Genomic DNA, 22,522 nt, shown 5'->3' with positions numbered 1-22,522 from the left:
ATGGCCATTGTGGACAGAATAATTTGTATACGTATACCTTCAGGCTCAAGGATATTTTGCATATTTCATTGAAACTGGATGTGCATGATAGGAAATGATCAGGTGTCTTGAACTTTTCAATGCACAGATTGTACCAACCCGACAAATTTCATCTTGGATGCTTACATTATACAAATGATTAAAGTTAAGACCTTGACAGTAAAGTTGGTGTATAACTCTCACTAGACACATGCACTCTACTCACATGAAAGGAGATACTCCGAATGTTTCCTTGCCAGAATTCCAATTCAAAGATGCAGGTACAATTAACAACATTTAAAAGGCATTTGGACAGGTACATGGATAGGAAAGGTTTAGAGGGATATGGGCTAAACACAAGCAGATGGGACTGGGTCAGGCAGTCATGTTGGTCAGCATGGACAAGTTGGGCTGAAGGTCCTGTTTCCAGGCCGTATGAATCTAGGACTCTAAGATTCCCTAAGTAGAGCAATAGCTTTTTACTCTTTTGGAAGATGCTCAGAAACCAATGTCAAATGATTATGAACCCAATTTCCAAATGTGATGAGATGGAGCAAAACAGGTATTGGTTAGTGTGATGGATTCTGTTCACTGTAATAAGGCCACTGTATTTTTGAAGATTAAATTGCACTATTTTGAAATAAAAGGAGAATGAGAAGGTGGTCCCAATGTCATTAATTTGCATCGAGTGGTGTTGCTGCTTTATAGCCTTGAGCATATTTCCAAATTCAGATTGGATCCATATGGAACATTACATTCAAATGCTGTCAGATAGGGATGATGAGTGCTTTATCCCTTGTGCATTCATCAGACTTTAAGATTTATTCAAGGACAGAACATTTTACAAATGGATCATAATTATTTTGTTTATTCACATGAGTTATTGGATTTCATTTTGATTAATACACTGTTATGGCCACATTTAACAGAATTTCAATTATGGTGAATATTCTGATTTCTGGCCGAAAGTATATCATTAAAATTGCAAACCAGGGATGAACATTTGTAAACCAGGTCCACTGATTTCACTCCTGATGAGTACATTTAATGCGTCTCCAACAGAAATAATAATACGACCCTCAATCCTCAGCCAGTATGAGACAAGTTCATAGTATTCCAGAGTAGAGAAAAAAAATTGTATCATTGGGTTTACCTAAAGCTGGATACTCATATTATTCCATTTTATGTAAGGAGTTCTGTTTGGGTTTGACAATAATTTAAGTGCCAGAAGAGCACCTAGAGTTTGCTTATAAATGTGAATTTTATTGTAATTATATTATTGATGCCACCTCTTAACAGTAAGTTTCAGCTGCCAATGAGAAATAATTTTATTGGAAATGCACCTTTTCAATTGTTGTTCCTAAACTTAGGAAAACTCGCACTTAATACAGTGAAGATATTTAGTGGGATAACTGGTGAATCCATTACTATGAAAGCAGTTTGTTAAAAATGTAAACTACTAAAAAATAGCCTTTGTAATAATTGTCACAACACGTAAAAACTAACACTTTAATGTAATTTTGATATGAGGAGTATATAAATACACTTATTAACAATGTTGTTTATGATTTGATACCTGATGGAAACTGAAGATATCATATTTTCCCTTTCCATTAATAATGTACAGCCTGAGAAACTCAATCTGTGGCTTCAGGCCATTTTTGGATGATTAATAAAAGCTCTTGGTCAGTAGGTATCTGCAACTGGAAAGAATAAACGTGAATGTAATTAATATTTATACGATGTAAGCTGGTTGTGGCAAACTGTACATGGAAGTTACACCTGCAGACTGTCCCTTATGTTGCCGGTTTGCCTGCCGATTAAAGTTATTTCCATCTCTTCATTCTGGTAAAACTGTCATTTCCCTTTAGCATAACACTACCGAAAGTTTTAGCCTGATACTTATTACATTGTTGGGAGAAATTTATTCTGTTTGTTTCTCAAATAGAGAAAGCAATAAAGATTTGTGATGAAACTGGACAATGGTTTCGACACCCAGAGAGTAACAGAACCTGGACAAACTACACACAGTGTAATGCATATACAAAGGAAAAGCTAAAGGTAGAATTTCTGTTTGCAATTCATTGCTTAATTATTAAATAACTGGAGAATAGTATATAATAATCAACATTTTTTTCTCAAAACAGACAGCATTGAATTTATTGTACTTGGCAGTGATTGGGCATGGATTATCAATGGCCTCGCTGCTGATTTCTCTTGGCATATTCTTTTACTTCAAGTAAGTACTTCACAGTTATTTGTTCATGTTACTGATACATTATGTGGATATTCTTTGATGTTGAATTCAAAACAAGGTGTAGTGTGAAGCATTGGAATGCTAGACTCTTTTTAAGTAGCCAAGCATAGAGCCTGCTCATATTGTGATGTTGGTACTATTCAAGAATAAAACTAATTTTTTATGTAACATAAATTACAATGTATGCCACTTTTCTATTTTAATATTATTTAAGTAGCAAGCTAAATATGCAGTGTGGGTATTGGTATTGGTTTATTATTGTCACTTGTATTGAGGTACAGTGAAAAACTTGTCTTGCATACCGATCATACAGATCAATTCATTACACAGTGCATTGAAGTAGTACAGGGTAAAAACAATAACAGAGTACAGAGTAAAGTGTCACAGCTATAGGGAAGTGCATTGCACATAGACAATAAGGTGCAAGGTCAAACAAGGTAGATTGTGAGGTCAAGAGTCCATCTCATCGTATAAGGGAACTGTTCAATAGTCTTACCACCGTGGGATAGAAGCTGTTCTTGAGCCTGGTGGTATGTGCCCTCAGGCTCCTGTATCTTCTGCCTGATGGGAGAGGTGAGAAGAGAGAATGACCTGGGTGGGTGGGGTCTTTGATTTCATTTATGTTTCTCTTATAACAACACAGAAGGAGATCATTCAGCCTATCTGATCCAGGGCAGTTGCCAGAAGAGCAGTCCCATTAGTCCCATTTCCCCTCTTACTTCCCTGTGACTCTGCAATTTATTCTCTTCGCATATGCTCGCCAACTCCCCATTTGATTCTTTTTGCCACTTATCTACATTAGGGCTAATTTACAGGAGCCAATTACCCCACCAACCCGTATGTTTTTGGGACATGGGAGGAACCGCAGAGTAGCCGGAGGAAACATACGCGATAACAAAAAAAAGTCTGCAAATTTCACACAGACAGCACCAGAGGTCAGGATTGAACCCAGATCCCAGGAGCTGTAATGCATCTCATATGTCAGTGTTGAAAGTAAGAAGTACAACTGAAGTAAAAAAAAATTGCTAGTTTGTACTTTCCTGGCTTCTACTGAATAAATTGCTGTTATGCAATTGCTGTACAAGATTCGTTGGGCATCAGAAATGCTTCATTGCATCTTTAATTCTTAGCTATATTATGCTATGCTTAAATTATTAGACAGACACTTGACAACTGTGTTGCTGTGAGCCCCATATAGGAAATGGAAATATACAAGACAAAACATCTGGCTGGGTTTATGTGTGTGTCAATAAGATAGGTACTGAAGAATGTTAGAACTTTGTACAAGTTACTAATTAGAAAAAGAGGAATGACAACAGGCCAAGACACCACATTAATTTGTTAATAATGTCATCTCAATGAAGGGTCAGAGATTATTATTCACTCGTGTTGAAAACAGTTATAGTTGTTTACCTTAGATTTATCTGAGGACACCATTTCCTTGAAGTGGATCTACAGAGGAAATGTAGCAGCATATCATTTGTAAAACTCCAATGGTGACTTAAGGCACTGATTTGTTTTCTGACATTTGCAGGGTAGAAAGAAAAGAAAATGTTTTCCGACAAGGATTTAAATTCTTTCGTGGCCCAATGCTTTGAAGGGAAGAGGTGCTATCAGAACTCTATAATGTATTTTGCTCCAATCTACAGATTAAAACATATTATTGCTAGTGGGGTTTTTCAAGCACATCTATTGATTTTATACTGAGTACCACATTATTGGGGTCTTATTACACTAGACTTGACAATTTTTCGGTGTAGTTACTAATCTTGGTCCAGTTTTTCCTTTGTGTTTTATACAAATATACAGTGTCCCCTACCAATGTGGAATATTGTTTACCGGTGGTTGCAGAAGGTGATAGTGACTAGATCAGGGAAGGATTTGATGATGAGGAGACAGGTTTTGAATTCAGCACAAAGTGAACTAGAACTTATAAGTTCTATCTAATAAGGTTGTTGAAGAGAGAAGCAATATTAATGAGGGGTAGCATGCAGGTATGAGGTTATGGATGTGTTGGACTTTACATATGATGGCGAAGTAACTATGGATATTTCAGCAGCATTGGGATGAATTAGTGAGATGCAGGAGGTATTAGGGAAGTGGCAATGTGATGATATGGGTTACAGTCTTCAGCACCAGGCAAAACACAACTTATTTTCATTCATTCAGGAAGTGGGTGTCACTGGCAACGTGAGCGTTTAACAACCATTGTTAACTGTACTTGGGGAAGTGATAGTCAGACACTTTCTTCAACAACCACAACCAACGTGCTGTTAGACAGTGAGCTCCAATTTTCATACCCAATGACAATATATTTTACAGATCAGAATGGTGTGCAGCTTGGAAGATAACTTGCAGATGGTGACATTCCTTTTTATGTTTTGCACTTGTGGTGGAGTTTGCAAGGTTGGAAATTGCTGCCTGAAAAACATTGGTGAATTACATGTGTACATTTATAGATGATACACAGTGTAGCTAAGTTACCCTGCTGCTGGAGGGAGTAAATATTTAAGATGGGTTGATGGGGTGCCAATCCTGAATAGTGTGGTTTTGTCTAGAATGGTGTTGAGCTTCTTGAGTGTTGATGGAACGGAACTCATTTTTATAAGTAGAGAGTATTCTGTCATATGCCTGGCTTGTAGTGGGAAGGCTTTGGTGGGTGAGTCACTCAGTTCAGAATACACAGCCTCTTACCCACATTTTTGGGCAGATGCCAGTGTTGTAACTGCATTGGAACAGCTTAGCTTGATCTAAAGATAGTTCTGAAGCTGAAGTCTTCAGCACCACAGCTGGAATATTGTCAGGTACCATCGCCATTTCTGTATTCAGTACTCTCAGCCATTTCCTAATATCATGTGGAGTGAATCAAAATGGCTGAAGACTGGTTTCTGTGACAACAAGGACCTCTGGAGTAGGCAGTGATGGATTTGCTTGGTACATCTGTCTGAAGAGGGTTGCAGATGCTTCAGCCTGGACTGAGACATGTGCTGGTATCTGCTTATTGTTAAGGATGGGGAATGTTCATGGAGCCTTCTTTACCCATTAGTTGTTTAATTATCCACTGCCATACATGGATGAATGAGGGAGATATCACCGGCATTTCACCTCTTTTGTCCATGATGTGTTATTTCTGTTGTTTATTGTGCAAGTGGTCCTGTGTTATAGCTTCACTGCCTTGGTACCTCATTTAGGTATGCTTAATGCTCTTGCAAAAAAAAATCTTTTACATTTCTTCTTGAAGACAAAACTAATGCTGGAAGGTGGGGGTTAGGTTGGATTGCTCTTTTTCAACCACCACAGATATGATAAGTCAAATGGCTTCTGTCCTTATAAATTTTCTATTCTATGAATTAGGGTTATCTCCCTGATTGATAGTAGTGGTAGAATATAGGATATACCCTGTCAAGAAATTATAGACTGAGGTGAAACATATATACTGTATTTTGTTGGTGTTGGCAGGCTACATTTCATGGACATACAGTTTTGAGCTGCTAAATCTGTTCAGAATTTAATTTATCATAGTCTTTGAATACTGTCAGGAACAGATAGACCTATGATAGATAAATTGGTGACAATTAGTACAAGTAGGTTTCTCCCTTGTGTTGATTCTCTCAGACCCCATTTTGGGAGCCATGACCTTCAGGACTCACCTATCTTTGTTGCTGATGGTGCTACGTAGCCTCTACAATGCTACATAGAAATTCAAGTTCCCTAAGCGGAGTACATACATTGCCTTTGATTCTCCTAGTACTTTTCTAGACACTGTACGACATGGAAGAATACTGGGGGAGGACAGTGGGTGGTAATCAGCAGGAAACTTCCTTGCCAATGTTTGACTTGATGCCAGAAAGACTGTGGCAGTGAATATGGATATTAAGATGAGCCAGCAGCTTAGACAAGGAGATGTTATCAGAGCTAAGGCATGGTGTTTTTGTCAAATTGCAAGTGATAGTTTGGTCCTTTTGATTTCAGACAGAAATATAGGAGCTGTCAAGAATAAGCAAGGCAATGCTAGTATAAGTCAAAATGAGTGATTTTAATGATAACATTCATAGAACAAAGAGAATAGTTAAATTAATCTGTTTCCTTTCATTTTTCTTTTGTAGGAGTTTAAGTTGCCAGAGGATAACACTTCACAAAAATCTATTTTTCTCATTTGTTTGTAACTCCATTATCACTATCATCTGGCTAACAGCTGTGGCAAATAATCAGAAGTTTGTTGCAAGTAATCCGGTAAGTTTATCAGATAATTGTTATAAACTGCAGAGATCAGTTTGATATCTGAAAGAAAGGAAAAGCTTGTTTTTAAAATTTATGATGTTTACAGCTTCAGAACATCATAATGTGCTTCACACTTCTTGAAGTGTAGTCATATGAAGGTAAGCTAGCCAATGATATAAAAGAGGATACCAAAAGTTTTTTCAGATACATAAGGAGTAAAAGAGAGGCAAGAGTGGACATCGGACTGCTGGAAAATGATGTTGGAGAAGTAGTAATGGGGAACAAAGAAATGGTGGACAAACTGAATAAGTACTTTGCATCAGTCTTCATTGTGGAATACACCAGCAATGTGCCAGAAATTTGAGAGAGTTAGGGGGAGCAAGTGAGTGTATTTTGGAGAACTGTGAGCAGTTTTGGGTCCCATATCTAAGGAATGATGTGCTGGCATTGGAGAAGGTCCAGAGGAGGTTTACGAGAATGATCCCGGGGATGGAAGGGTTAACGTATGAGGAGCGTTTGATGGCTCTGGGCCTGTACTCGCTGGAGTTTAGAAGGATGAGGGGGGATCTCACATTGAAACCTACTGAATATTGAAACGACTGGATAGAGTGGACGTGGAGAGGATGTTTCTAGTAGTGGGAGAGTCTAGGACCAGAGGGCACAGCCTCAGAATAGAAGGACGTCCCTTTAGAATCGAGATGAGGAGGAATTTCTTTAGCTGGAGCATGGTGAATCTGTGTAATTCATTGCCACAGGCAGCTGTGGAGGCCAAGTCATTGGTATATTTAAAGCGGAAGTTGATAGATTCTTGATTAGTAAGGGCGTCAAAGGTTATAGGGAGGAGGCAGGAGAATGGCGTTGAGAGGGAAAAATAAATCAGCCACGATCAAATGGTGGAGCAGACTCGATGGGCTGAATGGCCTGGTTGTGCTCCTATGTCTTATGGCCTTATCATTGTAATGAATCAAATGCAAATTTGCACACAGCAAGCTTCCACTAACAACTAAGTGATGAATGCACTGATACTCTGTTTCTGGTGATACCGATTGAAAGAGAAATACAATATACTCCAGGAAGTGAGGGAAGGCTCCTCTGCTCTTCTTTGAAATTGTACCAGGGGATTTTTAACATCCATCTTAGAGGGCAGATGGGGACACTGTTTCATGTCCAATGCTATGGACGGCATCTCTGATAATGCAACATTCTCCCAGTACTGCACTAGTGTATCAGCACAGATTCCTGTGCTCATTTTCTGAAGTAAGTGATAGAGTAATACACCACTTATACAGGCCCTTTGGCCCAACAAGTCCATGCCGACCACAGTGCCAACCCAGCTAGGGATAAGACCTGAACCCTGAACCTTGTGCCTCAGAGGTGAGAGCATCAAAAACCTGGCCATTGCTGATCGGGAAAAATCAGTACTGAATAAACAACTTCTTTTTATATTGCTCCTCTAATGTAGTAAAACATCCCAAGGTGCCAAACACAAGTATTATCAAACAGAAGGGTGGCGCAGTGGTGCAGCTCGACCCAGGTTCAACCCTCACCCTGGGTGCTGTCTGCATGGATTTTGCATGTTCTGCCCGTCAGCATGTGGGTTTCCTCTGGGTGCTCTGGCTTCCTCCCCCATTCCAAAGATGTGTGGATTGGTAGGTTAATTGTCCATTGTAAATTACCTGAGGTGAGTGATACATCGGGTGGGGGGGGGGGGGGGTGGTTGATAAGAATGTGGGGAGCATAAAAATGGGATTAGTGTGGGATGGTTGATGGTTGGAAGAGATTTATGGGCCAAAAGGCCTATTTCTGTGCTATATCTCTCTTTGACCCTAGAATCTGACACCAATTCACAAAGAGACTTTTAAGCAGATGTTCAAAAGTTTGGCCAAAGTAAGCGGTTTCATGGAACAACCGAAAGGAGGAAAGAATCAGAATTAGGTTAATTATCACTGACATATGTCGTAATATTTGTTGTTTTGTGGCAGCCATACAGTGCAAGACGTAAAGACATAAAAATTACTACAAGTTACAAAAGTAAATAAATAGTGCAAAAGAGGAATAATGAGGTAGTGTTCATGGAGCTAGGCAGAAAGATTTAGTGGCACAATTATAGAGCTTCTGGCCTTGGTAGCTGAATGCATGGTTATCTAGAGCAGGGGCAATTACATTGGAGAATGGTCTAGAATTGGAGGACAGTAAACATCTGAGCAGGTTGTGAGGCCGGGAAGTGAGAGGCAAGGCCATGAGCAATTTAAATTCAAGGCTGGGAATTTTAAAATCAAAACATTGCATTACTACGAGCTAAAGTATTTCAGAAAGCACAAGGCTAACGGAGTTCATGTGAGTTGTGAGTCAGGCAGCAGGGTTTAAATGGCTACAAGTTCACAAAGGATAGAAGGAGATAGCCCAGCCCAAAGTGTATTGTAGTCATTGTCTTCTCTGCTGAAACTCTCCACCCTTGGATAATCCTTGTCCAAGGGTGGAGGGTTTCAGCAGAGAAGAACTAAGGCAGGGATAGAATCAGCTAATGTTACAATGGTGGAAGTGTGGTCCGAAGCTCATCACCAAAGTTGCAAATGATATGCTTCAGTTTTACTTACAGAGATACCACAAACCAGGGAAATTACTGAACAACTACGTAGAGCTTTTCAACAAAGTGGTTGTGACCACAGGGAAGGTGAAAGGGTCAGTTTTCAGGAGATTGATGCAGCTTTTATGTTTGCCCCTACATTTCTGCGTTGTCTGGGGCTGCTCACATGTTGTAAGCTACTCACTGACTGATTAAGGATCTGGCGGCTCCATTTCTGGGACTGTCTACCATTGGTAGGTAAACACAGAGAGGTGATTCTGCAGCAAGGCAACTAATCGATGCCTGAGAAAAGTGCATCAGAGCCCTATAACGTTAAAGAATCCAATGTACAGATTTAAGTGGCTTCCATTTATTTTGAGTGGCAGCAGGAGCTGGACAACAAAAGGTGAATTACCTTTGTCAGCCCACTATTGCCTCATTCCCATCGGTAACAGTTCTCAAACATGACCCCTTTCTGTTTTAGTGGGTATGCGGGTAACAGACAGTAGCTCCCAATTAACTGGGAAATCAAATAGAAACATCTGGTGACAGAATACTAAGTGATTAAAAATGCATTTGACTGCGAAGTCCTCTCTTTCAGCACATGATTTGTATTTGTGTACATTTTTTGCAGTTGCTAAATCCTCTGAAAGTGAAAATCAACTGGTACTATTTCTATCAGAAATATCTGTTTAAATGTTCTTTTGGTAACTGAATGAAAACACAAGGATTTTAATCTAATAGTACAATTGATACAATTAATGAATGTGTGCCACAAATAAAATTTCCCAACACAAATAGTAACTAGAGATGATTTGATTCTCAAGAGAGATGATTTGATTCTCAATATCAATATCCCTATTGCCTCTGGTCAATGTTCGATAGAAATGAATTAATACACTACAAGTGACTTTGGGTCAAAGATAAACACCAGTTTTGAAGATTACCCCTCTGAAAATTTTCTTCAAATGCATTTTCAACCCACCAACAAAAGCATGAAAATTATTTATTTTTGCTCAGAGTGTCATCAAGTATTCACAGAATCCTTTTCACCAGCTGTGTCCTTAAGTCAATAATGCCTATTGATCTTAATCTTGCTGACAGATATGATTTGCCTTTGAAAACAATGTTCCCTTCAGAAGGATATTGTTAATGAGTTTTATATATTTCTGGTAACAGTCAACTTGCTTTTCCCATCTTACCAGCTTTAAATTAGATTAATGTGTCTGCATACTTTATCTCAGAGAAGAGTAGAATCATACAGTATCATAAAAAACCTATTTTAGTTTCTTTGGCTTTTTGAAAGAACATCATAATTAGTCTCACTCCCTTGCTCATTTACATACCCCTACAATCTTTTCCTTTTCGAGTATACATCCATTGCCATGACGATCTATCAGGTTAAACAACTTTTTAAAAAAAAATTGACACTGTTGTTAACTTCTGCTTGGAGGTCAAGGTGACGAGCTGAGTTTAATTGCAATATCCTAAGGCACTATTGAGACTCAATGCAAGTGACTTTGACATTCCCAGTAGGTTATGGGAAATGTTATTTTGTGTTGGTAAAGCAAACCAAGGCAGAACAGGCGGGGCTCTTATAACTAGGAGACAGGGAGACCCCTGATAATGGGCTTCAATATACTGAAGAGTCTTGCTCAAATAAATGTTGAGAAGATGTGCCCACTTTTATTGGGGAGACCAAAATTAGAGGCCATAAATGTCAGGGAGTTACAGGTGTATCCAATAAGAAATTTAGGAGAAACTTCTTTACCTGAGGAGTTGAAAGAATGCAGAAGCATGGGGTAAATTGAATGCATGTATTTAAAGGGAAGAGTGTTATCACACAAGGAAAATAAAGGAAAGATATAAGAACATAAGAAATAGGAGCAGGAGTAGGCCATCTGACCCGTTGAGCCTGCTCTGCCATTCATTAAGATTATGGCTGATCTGGCCATGTGTAGCCTACAGCCTAATGATATGAGCCACCTACCTGCCTTTTCCCCATAACCCTTAATTCCCCTACTATGCAAAAATCTATCTAACTGTGTCTTAAATATATTAAATAATGAGGTAGCCTCTACTGCTTTCTTGGGCAGAGAATTCCACAGATTCGCTACTCTCTGGGGAAAAAAATCTCCATCCTAAATCTACTCCCCTGAATCTTGAGGCTATATCCCTGAGTTCTAGTCTCACATACCAATGGAAACAACTTTCCTGCCTCTATCTTATCTATCTCTTTCATTATTTTATATGTTTCTATAAGATCCCTTCTCATGCTTCTGAATTCCAGCGAGTATAGTCCCAGATGACTCAATCTCTCCTCATAGGCTAACCCCCTCATCTCTGGAATCAACCTGGTGGACCTCCTCTGCACCACCTCCAAAGCCAGTATATGTCAAAGGTTTGAGGAGACTCTTGCGGAATAGAAACGCTTCCCATTTTGTCTCCCATTTTTAATATCACATATCCAAATGTCAGATTTGTTAGGTGGTGTTAACACATGAATTCCATTATACTGCTTAAAGTGTCTTTAACATGGCTGCATCAAATTTTGTATCTGCCTCAACTGCCTCTCTTCTATTCTTCCATCAAGATTTGGCTGAACTAAGTTTGATTGTGTTCTGAGTCTGTCAAAGAAATTATAGTCACAAGAGACTGCAGATGCTGGAATCTGAAGCAAAAAGCAAACTGCTGTAAGAACTCAGTGGGTCGGGCAGCATCTGTAGAGGCAAAGGAACAGTGAAAGCTTTGGGTAGAGACCCTGCATCAGGACTGAGAGTGTAGAGGGAAGATAGCCAGTATATAGAGGTGAAAGGGAGGGGTGAGACAGGGGCTGGAAGCTGGTAGATGGAACTAGATGAGGGGGGGGTGGAAGGGTAGGTGATGAGCAAATGGAACCCAGTGTGGGAGAAGGGAGGGGGAGTGTTGAGATAGAGGCTGGTGGGTGATAGGTGGAACCGGATAAGAGAGGAATGATGGGCTGATGGAACCAGATGGGGGAGGAGATAGGAAAGGTGAACCAAGGGGAATAATCTCAGGCATGTGGGTGATAAGCACATAGGACTAGGTGGGGGAGGGTGATTACTCTACTTAACAAGAGGGAGGGGGATAAGGGATGGAAAAGGTGAACAAAGAGAGAGACCCTGGGTGGACAGTTTTGAGTGGGAAAGGAACACAGGGGTAGTGGGTTATCTGAAATTGGAAAATTCAATGCTCATATCATTTGGCTGTAGGCTACACAAGAAGTATATGAGGTGCTGGTCTAGTTTGTGTTTGGCCTCACCATGGCAGTGGAGAAAGCCAAGGACAGACAGGTCGGTGTGGGAATTCCAGTGAGCATAGTCCCAGACGACTCAATCTCTCCTCATAGGCTAACCCTTCATCTCCGGAATCAACCTGGTGAACCTCCTCTGCACCGCCTCCAAAGCCAGTATATGTCAAAGAGAACTGAATTGATATGCAACCAGAAGCTCAGGATGACCAATGCACAGAGGGCAGGTGCTCTGCAAAACAGTCACCTGGTGCATGCTTGATCTCCCCAATGTAGAAGAGGCCACATCACGAGCACTGAATGCAATAGGCCAAGTTGGAGGAAGTGCATGTAAAATCTCTGCCTCACCTGGAAGGTCTGTTTAGGTCCTTGGATGGTGATGAGGAAGGAAGTGCAGTGACAAGTGTTGCACCTCCTATGGATGCAGGGGAAAGAAATGATTCATCACTTTACTGAATTGAGTCAAGATGTGAAATTGTCCTTCAGTCAAGAAGTGGGTACAATGCCAATGACATAGGATCTTTTAAGAAGATCAAAGTGACCCAGAAAACTTGTGGAAAGGTTAAATTTACAGATAATATTATTATGTAAATTACTCTTTTTAAAAGGGGGGGGTGTAGTATATGAAATTGTATGATGCTTGTGTTTGAAGTATGCTCACAAGTGCAGAGTAGTTGAAGAGTTATCTGGTTGTTAACCAGTGATTTATTGCATTCCTGGCAGCTCACACTTTTAGAATGGGAACTCACATAGACATACAAGAACCAACATGGTTTTATGGCTAGCACTGACAGAGTTACTATTGAGTCAGCAGACTTGGCATGCAAAATGTGATATAGAAGGCCAACACATTCAAATTAGATGATTCAAGTTTCGATAGAGAATTTGCTTTAAAATTGTATTTGTAGTGTTGCTGTTCAAAGCATATTTGCTCTCTCAAAAATAATTTCTAAATTGTTTGTTTTGCAGTGGGCGAGTAAATTTCATGAGAAGGTGAACTTTCAGATCTTTGAAGTGGTTTAGTTTTCTCCAGTCACTGGCACTTTTTTGTTTGATGTGGGCAAGAACTAATAAAGTTAACTAATCCTGAACAAGCACATTTTCTCTGTACCTTTTAAACTTAATGCATTTTTTTCATTCTTATAATAAGCAAATATTTTATTCCCTGTATTTCTGGTAAAAGATTATTTAGAGGAAAATAATCAACATAACTAAACTGCCATTGCTTCCTTATTTTCTACTACCCATGCTTGATTTCTCTCTGTCTTAGTAAAAATTGTTCCCAAGTGTTGCTAGGCTACATGGAAACACAGAGAAATGTGCTTTGCTGTTTGCTCAGGTCGTCCTCCTTGTTTAATTGAGCTGCCCAGCTAATTACAGAACATTTTCCAGTTTTGGACCGGTGTAATTAACCATGACCCACTGCTTTACATTACATAATTAGAAAGAAAGAACTATTGCTTGAATAGCACAGGCTGCTTCCCATGCCCTGAATAAAATTCTTTGCTGCAAATTTAGACTATATTTAGCACTGGAGTGAATCTGACTTTGGTTCTCAAAGTTCTCATAGTTTCATCTTGTGCCTAGTGTGGTGCCCCATGCACAGTCTTACTGTAAGTCTTCTCCCTTGTTCCTTGCAGGTCAGCTGTAAAGTGTGCATGTTCATCCATTTGTACTTAATGGGCTGCAATTATTTCTGGATGTTGTGTGAAGGAATTTACCTTCACACACTGATTGTTGTTGCTGTCTTTGCTGAGAAACAACACTTGCTATGGTATTATCTTCTTGGATGGGGTATGTACTTTCTAAAGTTCAGTACTGTCTGTTATTTAACCCTTGAATTGCAGCATAGGACTTAAATATTTAGTTGCATTGCATTAATGTTTGTGGAATGCTTACACAGTTTTTAATTTAAGGTTTGCCATTCTGAAAACTATCATTTTTATCTGAAATGAGATACACAATGCTAGTAATGAGATTGTAAAGAAATGAAGAAATTGATTTCCCCAGGGAAGTTACATTTCAAATTGTTTAATGGCACGTTCTTTTGCAAGCAACCGATTTAGGTCTCTTTAAAATCATAATGTTGTCCCCATGCTGTATTATTTTCCCATTGCAGGAGAATGCTAGCTGGTGTGGAGAGTGTAACATGATTGAAATGCTGTGTAGAGAATGGCCAGTCTAGTCAAAGGGAGGCCACTGGTGAGCAGGTCACTTTTCCCACTAGTTCCAGTGGTGCTTCTCCCCAAAACTAGACTGGGCTGCTGCCACTTCTGGTTACCCCCTTCCCAAGATCAACTCTTCCTTCAACTCTTTCAAAAGAAGTCTAATCGTAAACGTGAAGTTCATGTCTTAAAACTGTGGGATGGATTTTCACCCTGAATGGTTTTTGAAAGGGAAACCATACCAAAAAGCTATTTTGTCTTGTCAGGAGCCCCAGTCTATTTTGGCTAAAATAATATTAAGATTGCAATTTGCAAGAGAATAATTAGCATCCTGGTAAAGTTGAAAATCATATTAAAAAACTGCAGATGCTGTAAGTCTACAATAAAAAAAGCAGAAAATTCTAGAAGTGCTAAACAGGTATTGGTGGAGACAGAAACAGCTAACCTACAATAAATCAACAATAATCTACAGTAATCTATGAGAAACAGTTAATCTACAATAAAAATACAGAAAATGCTGGAAATACTAATAGGTCAGGTACCACCTGTGGAGAGAAACAGTTGATATTTTGGATGACTGACCTACAGGGTCATTCACTGAAACATTGACTCTGTTTCTCTCTCCACAGGTGCTGCCTGACCTGTTTTTCTGTTTTACTCCTGGGAGAGTCCCTGATTTTTCTAGTGCCCCAGTATTGGAAGGCTCATCAACATTCAGGCTGCGAGAGGGCTGGTCAAAGGGAGAAGTTGGGAAGTGGTAATCAGAAGGGACAGCAGCCCGGGCTAGTTTGGGGAGAAGCACTTTTGGGACTGGTGGGAAAGGGTCCTGCTCAGTAGTGGCCTTGCTTTCTCTGCTGGCAGCTGATGCCCATTATATACACGTGCATTTCACACAGGTTATACTTCACATACTACTCAGCATTCTCTTGCAACGGGCAATTAATACCTGAAGTACACAGGGGTAAGATTTCGATTTTAAAGAGGATACTTAAGGTACCCAGTGATATAGCATGGCAGTGGCCATATATTCCCTGCCATTTCTGCAGCATTAGAACATCCTGTTTCTGGTGAGCCAAAGGCATCTGTATCCACCCAGTGAGTTTTTTTTTACCTCATTTGTAACCACCAGTTTGCATGCCTGAGTTTATCTGCTGCACCAGGAATGAAACACATCTAAGTGTTCATTTTTTTTTCCTCTATTGATATCCTGGTAACATTCAAGGAAATGGGTCATTAGTTGTTTCTATGGAGACACTGTCATTGTATCCAGTGGTGTTCCTGAAGGTTAATGCATTAGACAGTGCTCTATTAACTTTACATTACACAAAGGAAACTTCAGGCTGCCTATTGCAACCCTCACAGAACATTATCAGTGAAAACAATCTATGTTACAGCCAAGCAGCTACATTTTGGAATGCATTGATCACAAACTAATTAATGCTCTATTTTGCAGGGTTCCCACTCATTCCTGCCACAATACACGCAATAGCAAGAAGCTTATATTACAATGATAAGTAAGTGACTTGTTTGTATATGTGTGTATTTTTGCATTGCAACAAAAAAGATTACACATAATTTTTTTGATGAAAGTGGGAATCTACTTACTTTTTAAATTGAATTTCTTACACACAGCTGCTGGATTAGTTCTGAAACTCATCTGCTATACATCATTCATGGCCCTATTTGTGCAGCCTTACTGGTAAGTTTGAATGACAAGTGCACAGTATTTATGTACGTCGACCAAAATGGAAGGTAGAGCATGAAATGTCTATTATGCAGATCACTCAATTACAAAGAAAACATTTACATCTGAAGAGTCCTAACAGTCATTTTTGTTTCTGTAGGTAAACTTGTTTTTCTTGCTGAACATCGTCCGTGTCCTTATAACCAAGTTGAAAGTCACACACCGAACAGAATCAAACCTGTACATGAAAGCCGTGAGGGCGACCCTGATATTAGTTCCACTGCTTGGGATCCAGTTTGTCCTGGTCCCATGGAAGCCAGAAGGCCGAATAGCTGAAGAAGTCTATGACTATGTGATGCATATTTTAATGCATTATCAGGTAGGAAACGTTTTTAAGCTTATAATCATTTTTTCCGCTTGCCGCACACTTGAAGTCAAGGAATAAATATATTTCTAGGGAAATAATTAAACTGTTAGAGGAGCTTGGCAGCATTTTAGTCCAACCAAGATTCTCTCAGTGGGAAATGTATCCTTGGTCAAGAGCACTAAACATGTAGTAACAACTCCTGTTGAATTAGTGGAACCATATTTTAGAAGTCTAGTGTAATGGTCGCCTGTGTTATTCTGCATGTTTACAACATCTAATGGAATTGAATTTTAAGGCAACTACTTTCACTTTTAATGTTACTGTTTGTAGAGGTGATGGACGGGCTCCCCATTTAAGGATGTGGATTCCAAACTTCCTAATGTACAAGAAAAATACAAGGCATTAGTCAGTAACTGTTGCATTTCCTAAACAGTAGCAAGGAATAAACCGTTCAATTAATTTTCATCATTTTTGGCAAATAGTTTTAAAATCTGTCTTCTGTAAAGATGCTGAGTAACCATTTTTTTCATTATCATGTGGTGCTAAAGGTTCCTGCTAATTGTTAAACTGTGTGTTAACACAAGGCTGGTTCTGTGAAAATTTAAACTCAGGTGCAAGTTCAGGTAATTTGAAACTTGCACTCTACATAAGCAAACTATCCTTCACTTTGACAGCGTGGACACAATTTATTAAAGTATTAATAGGCATCAATTATCCTGTGAAGAATTTGTTCTGATTGTATTTACTTGACTTAATTTGTAACTCTTTTTTTTGGTTGAGCTTATTGGTTGCAGTATTACTGTGACTTTTATGTTGGTTAAACCTCTGTTAAGTGTCATTCAGTAGGAATGTCAATCAGCCGTTGCATTCCTTAGGGAAATGACACATGTTTACTTACTGTTCCATGAATGCTAGCCACCATCCAGATACACATATAACTGCCGTTTCTTTTGATGTAACACCACTCACTGTCCTCCCTTGTAGTCTTGCTTGTGAAAGCTTCCAGCCACCTACTCTGGTAACATTGAATACTGAACCCAGCCTGGTGTGTCCAACAAATGATGCAAATACTGGGAAGTATGATGAAAGGTACATTTCCCTCATTTGCAACTGCTTTCTATATAATAGGCAGGTGAGTAAATTCTGTCCCACCTGTCCTATGTATTGGGAAAATATGCTGGAAGGCAGGAATGTGAGGGCTGACCACATCCTCTTTTCCACCTTGCCAATCTGCTACACGCCCTCCAAGGGATTGATAGTGTGTGAGCAAAACGTTGAGGCTACAATATCCAGCCTGTTTAGTTACTACTTGGCAATGAAATGATATTTTGCTCATATTTCTTTTTCTTTTCTTAGGGTTTATTGGTGGCTACAATATTCTGCTTCTTCAATGGAGAGGTAGTGTATTTTGATGTATTTACTCCTTTAAATGTCATTTCTGGCAAGACAATTGAGACAAGACATTTGGGCCCATCCGGTCTCAGATTTTGCATGTCAGTTCCATTATAGTGCCATGCATCCCCTTTAATCTGTGGAAGCAAGTTCTGTAAAGAGAGACCCTTTGAGAAATTTATTTTCAGAAAGCCAGCTTCCAGAAGTTAGGGATTATACAGACATTATGAACCTTGTGGAAAATCAGTATTGGTTGGGAGTACCTAAACATATTCCATAGATAGAGCATGGTTGTGATCTTCTGATGTGCTTATTTCATTGGGTAGAACATAATTTTTCATGCAATGCATGCTGTAGGTTATTTGAAATGTTAAAATATGCTGATATCATTGGGAGACAAAAAACACTGTAAGAAACAACAAAATGGTTTGCATCCTCCTTAAATACTAGAAATAACCCATTCAATCTTTTTATATAAACTTTGATCAAAATGTGTTTATGGAGTTAAAAGGAATATGTAAAGTTCAACTCACTTTGCTGAATAGCCATGACATTATCACCCACAATTATAATATACATTTTGTAAAAATTGCCATGCTCAATTATAATGAATTACAACATCTGGCTGTATAAATCTTGGAGAATCTTTAAATCTAGAAGGGATTTGAATGCAGATTAGAAATTATACACACCAAAAAAGATCTGAGTTTTTTAATAAAACATTTTGAACCTGAAGTTAGGTGTTTCACAGAAGAATATAAAGTTCATTTTAATGAAATCAAAACCTAAATTTTCTGTAATTAGACAAATAAAAAATAAATAGAAAACTGTTATTACAGAGGTTTAATGGAGATAAATTAGTCTTCAGTTGCCAGAGCCAAGTGCATGAAATCAGTGGAATCATATTCTATGACTGAGTATGACTGGTGGCTAATATTTGTGTATTCAGCAAAGGTGAATTCCTCCCGTATTTATCATGATAAAATGATTCATAATATTAGTGAAATATCACTGTTAGTTGTGGACAGAATTCAACTGGTCTGTTCTGGTCCGAAACAAATAATCAATCAACTCCTACTGAATTTATTCTATCAAAATTGCGAATGAGAATACTGAGCAGAAGTTAACATGATAGAAATGACAGATCTTTTCCCTTCTTGTGGTAGGTTCAAGGTATTTTAAGACGCCACTGGATGCAGTATAACATTCAGTTTGGGAATAGTCTGACACACTCAGAAGGCCTACGCTCTACCTCTTGCACTGGAACTTCCATCACAGAAGTACACGGGAGCCTGTACAATCATGATCCCAGCAATGAATATGCAAATGGAAAAAATTTTCATGACATTGAAATCATTGGTGTCAAAGCTGGGGAAACACATACCTAAAGAAAATCAAGAGCGCCTGCCAGTGATGAAGATTTCAGTGACCATAGACTTTCTCCTTTCAAGACCTAGTTCGGTCTTCACTGAAAGTTATTTTCATCATCAGCCATCATCTTGTTACTTCCCAATTGTTTATTTCACCTGATGAAATAAAAGTCAGAACAGATAAAACTATGGCCTGTGACATTGTTGGAAGAAAGTCTCTTCCACTGAAATAGGAGACTTGCAATGTTCTTGTATTTCTGGTCTTCACACTACCAGCAGGAATTATCCTGCAAACTGTCAGGCAGCAAAGGTAGGTGCAATAGTTGATTCTAATTTCATAGAAAGGTGGTCTTTGTCACACGGATGATTTAATATCCTGATTACTGTACAATCATTCACTTGTGCCGATATTATTATACAGCTGATCAATTCCAATCTCTGTGTTTGGTGTAACTTCAACTGGTGAAGAATAAAATCTTCTTAACATTCCCTCAGGGTTTAGGCTCACTGCCCTAATGATATATTAGTTTTATGTTTTCTATATTTTATATTAAAACAAGCTCTTATAATTATCATATAAGAAAACCCTTATGACATAACTATCTTGCAGTATTGAACTTTTGAATTTCTTAATGCTGGAAAATAGAATAGTATTCAATTATTATAACTTTTTTCTCTGTAAATATGATTTGTGAAATTTCGGTGTATTTATTGCTTGGTGAGTAAAAGTTGTAACAAAATGTGCAAAGTGTTCTTTTCACATTTTGATCTTTCCTGGTAGTGTGACTGTATTTCATTTTTGACATGTGCAATGTGTGTTTGAGGTTATATACCAAAAATGGAATAAACTTTTGCTTTCCATGTTCCAAGTTTTTCTCAGATTCCAAAATGACTTGGAATCTATACTGGACATTTCACATCAATTCGTTTGTAGGCAGAGAGAGAGGAGAATCTTTGACAACGTCTGTAAGGAAAATGAGGGATGGAACTTCTTCAAGTTGGTTCTAATTAAATATGTATCAAAATACTCTATGTACATATTCTATTGGATCTTTTATACTTAAAAACAATCTCATACATAACACAACAATGTGTGGCAACTAAAGCCAATATCTATACACCAGATCATACAATATTTCAGTACAGATATGGTTCTCTGGTCCATTAAGTCTGCATTAATGTTTTTTTGCACACGTTTAATCCCACTCATTCGCTGACTACCCTCAAATATTCTTTCTTGAAGATTCATGGACTCTTTCGATGATACCATCAAATTCATCATTATCTCTTTATTAGATTTTACGTAAAGAAACCAAACATCATGAAAAAAAGTAGGAAAGGGAAACCAGGCAAACATGTAACATTTAAGAAAGGATATGTATTTATACTGTGGATAACAGACCTTCCATGAAAATGGAGGAGACTTTTTGAAATGGTTTATAATAAATTGTCTACGGAATATTGAAAAAGCAAATTTTGAATTTAATGGCAACAAATAATTCTGATTAATAAGTGGTACAAATGTCATAATCTAATCTGTTTGATAGTTGCCATCTTGAGTTTCCAACGCACTAGATTTCTCCACTGTTGCACAACGGTTACAATACATAAATGATCTCATGGGGCAAATTGTTCCTGCTTTTGAGATTAACTCTGGGGATGGAATTAAAGAAATGATAGTGGGCAGAGTGTAAATCCTAGATAAGGTTTCAGTTAAAAGTGTATTCTGTTTCTAAAATCATTAAAATATAGCTTTCATCCAAACCAAAGTGGATCTTTTCTCCTCAACCTATTATCTGCTGTATGAATGTCAATGCTTACTTTTGACTGTTTTGATTTTCATGTTTATTAATGTCTTCACTGAAATGCTTGTGGCCACAGCTGAATGTTTTGTTTTGTCAAAGAGAGAATCATTTGTTCAGTCTGTGTGATAATGAATATGAGAGTCAAGAACTTAATAAAAGAGTGCTTTCAGCATAACAAACCTAAATGATGTGCATGTGTGTCTAAGTGTGATGACAGATCTGTGTTTCTGCAGGGTGCTGTGACCATAACATTTTAAGAGGATTATATAAAGTTTTTAAATATTTGGAAAAATTAAAATAAAGTTATTCATGTTATTCACGTGGGAATGTGTTTTAATTTCATGGGTTGCAAACTGAACCGTGAAAGCCAAATTTTGCAACAAAATTGATGGTATTTTTAGATTATGCTCTCTGCTTTTGTGAAGAACAGTAAAAACAGAATGCTTTCAATTTGCCACATGGAATGATATTTGTAATCTTTTCTGTGACATAGTCCAGTAATGAAGGGACAGATTGTTTGCTTAGAACAGTGATGCAATTATTGGCAACAATCCTAATCTTTTGTGACATTGGCACTTACAATTTGATAATTTTTTACCCTCTGCACTCATACTGCAACTTTTGCCATGTTCAACTTCAGCAACCAAACCTACTTTGAGCCAGGCTATGTTCAATCACTTTGGCTGACATATGCCTAACATAGCCTAGATGACAGAATTGGAAATGAGATTCCCTGAGGATAAGCTCATCCTTGTAAGCTTATCCTCAGGGTATCTGGAACAATAGAGCAGAATGCTGAAATTTGAGGGAAGCCATTTTTTTCCATTCAATTCATTTTTTTTTCAAGAAATATAAATGAGCCCAGCAAGGCCAGCACTAATTTTCCATTCACAATTGCCCCCGACAAGTTGATGGTGAAACACCTCCTGCAGTCCCACCAATGAGGGTTTTCTGATGCTGCTCTTAGGATATCCAGTTTTTGAGCCATCAACAATGAAGGAATGGCATCATATTTCCAAGGTACGCTTGGGGAAAGACTTGGAAATAAAGGTGGTTATGATACCATATCCTGCTGCTCTGCCCTTTGTGGCAGTAGAGATAAGTATTTGGGATATGTTATAAAGAAGTCTTGGCAAGTTGCCACAATGGGTCTTGTGGATAATGCACACCCCACCCATTGTATGGCACTAGTGGAGAGAATTAGGAGAGAGGACCAACCAAGTGGAAAATGTTGTCCTGGATGATGATGAGCTTCTTAAATGTTGGATTGACACAAGTCTAGACAAGCAGAATGAATCTGGGGAGTCAGGAGATGAGTCTTTGTTGTACAATACCTATCTTCTGACCTTGTGGACTTGTACCTACAGTATTTATTTTACTATCACAGATCTTTGTTAACATTACAC

At 38.4% G+C, this 22,522-nt stretch overlaps 1 protein-coding gene across 3 annotated transcripts in view; it reads left to right on the top strand.

Annotated features, from left to right (window-relative positions):
- LOC127570264 (calcitonin gene-related peptide type 1 receptor-like) overlaps positions 1-21,431 on the top strand; it is a 76,118-nt gene extending 54,687 nt beyond the window's left edge. For all 3 annotated transcript variants that reach the window (XM_052015622.1, XM_052015632.1, XM_052015642.1), the window contains exons 5-13: positions 1,967-2,079; positions 2,166-2,257; positions 6,382-6,508; positions 13,974-14,127; positions 15,952-16,012; positions 16,131-16,197; positions 16,343-16,561; positions 17,906-17,947; positions 19,108-21,431. In XM_052015622.1, the coding sequence (XP_051871582.1) occupies positions 1,967-2,079; positions 2,166-2,257; positions 6,382-6,508; positions 13,974-14,127; positions 15,952-16,012; positions 16,131-16,197; positions 16,343-16,561; positions 17,906-17,947; positions 19,108-19,329 (1,097 nt within the window). In that variant the 3' untranslated portion in view covers positions 19,330-21,431. The remainder of the gene's footprint in view (positions 1-1,966; positions 2,080-2,165; positions 2,258-6,381; positions 6,509-13,973; positions 14,128-15,951; positions 16,013-16,130; positions 16,198-16,342; positions 16,562-17,905; positions 17,948-19,107) is intronic.
- The last annotated feature ends 1,091 nt before the right edge of the window (positions 21,432-22,522 follow it).

Source organism: Pristis pectinata, chromosome 1 (assembly GCF_009764475.1).
Source record: "Pristis pectinata isolate sPriPec2 chromosome 1, sPriPec2.1.pri, whole genome shotgun sequence".
NCBI classification, from domain to species: Eukaryota; Metazoa; Chordata; class Chondrichthyes; order Rhinopristiformes; family Pristidae; genus Pristis; species Pristis pectinata.
Note: the sequence above shows the minus strand (reverse complement) of the source record. Positions and strands in the feature narration are given on the sequence as shown.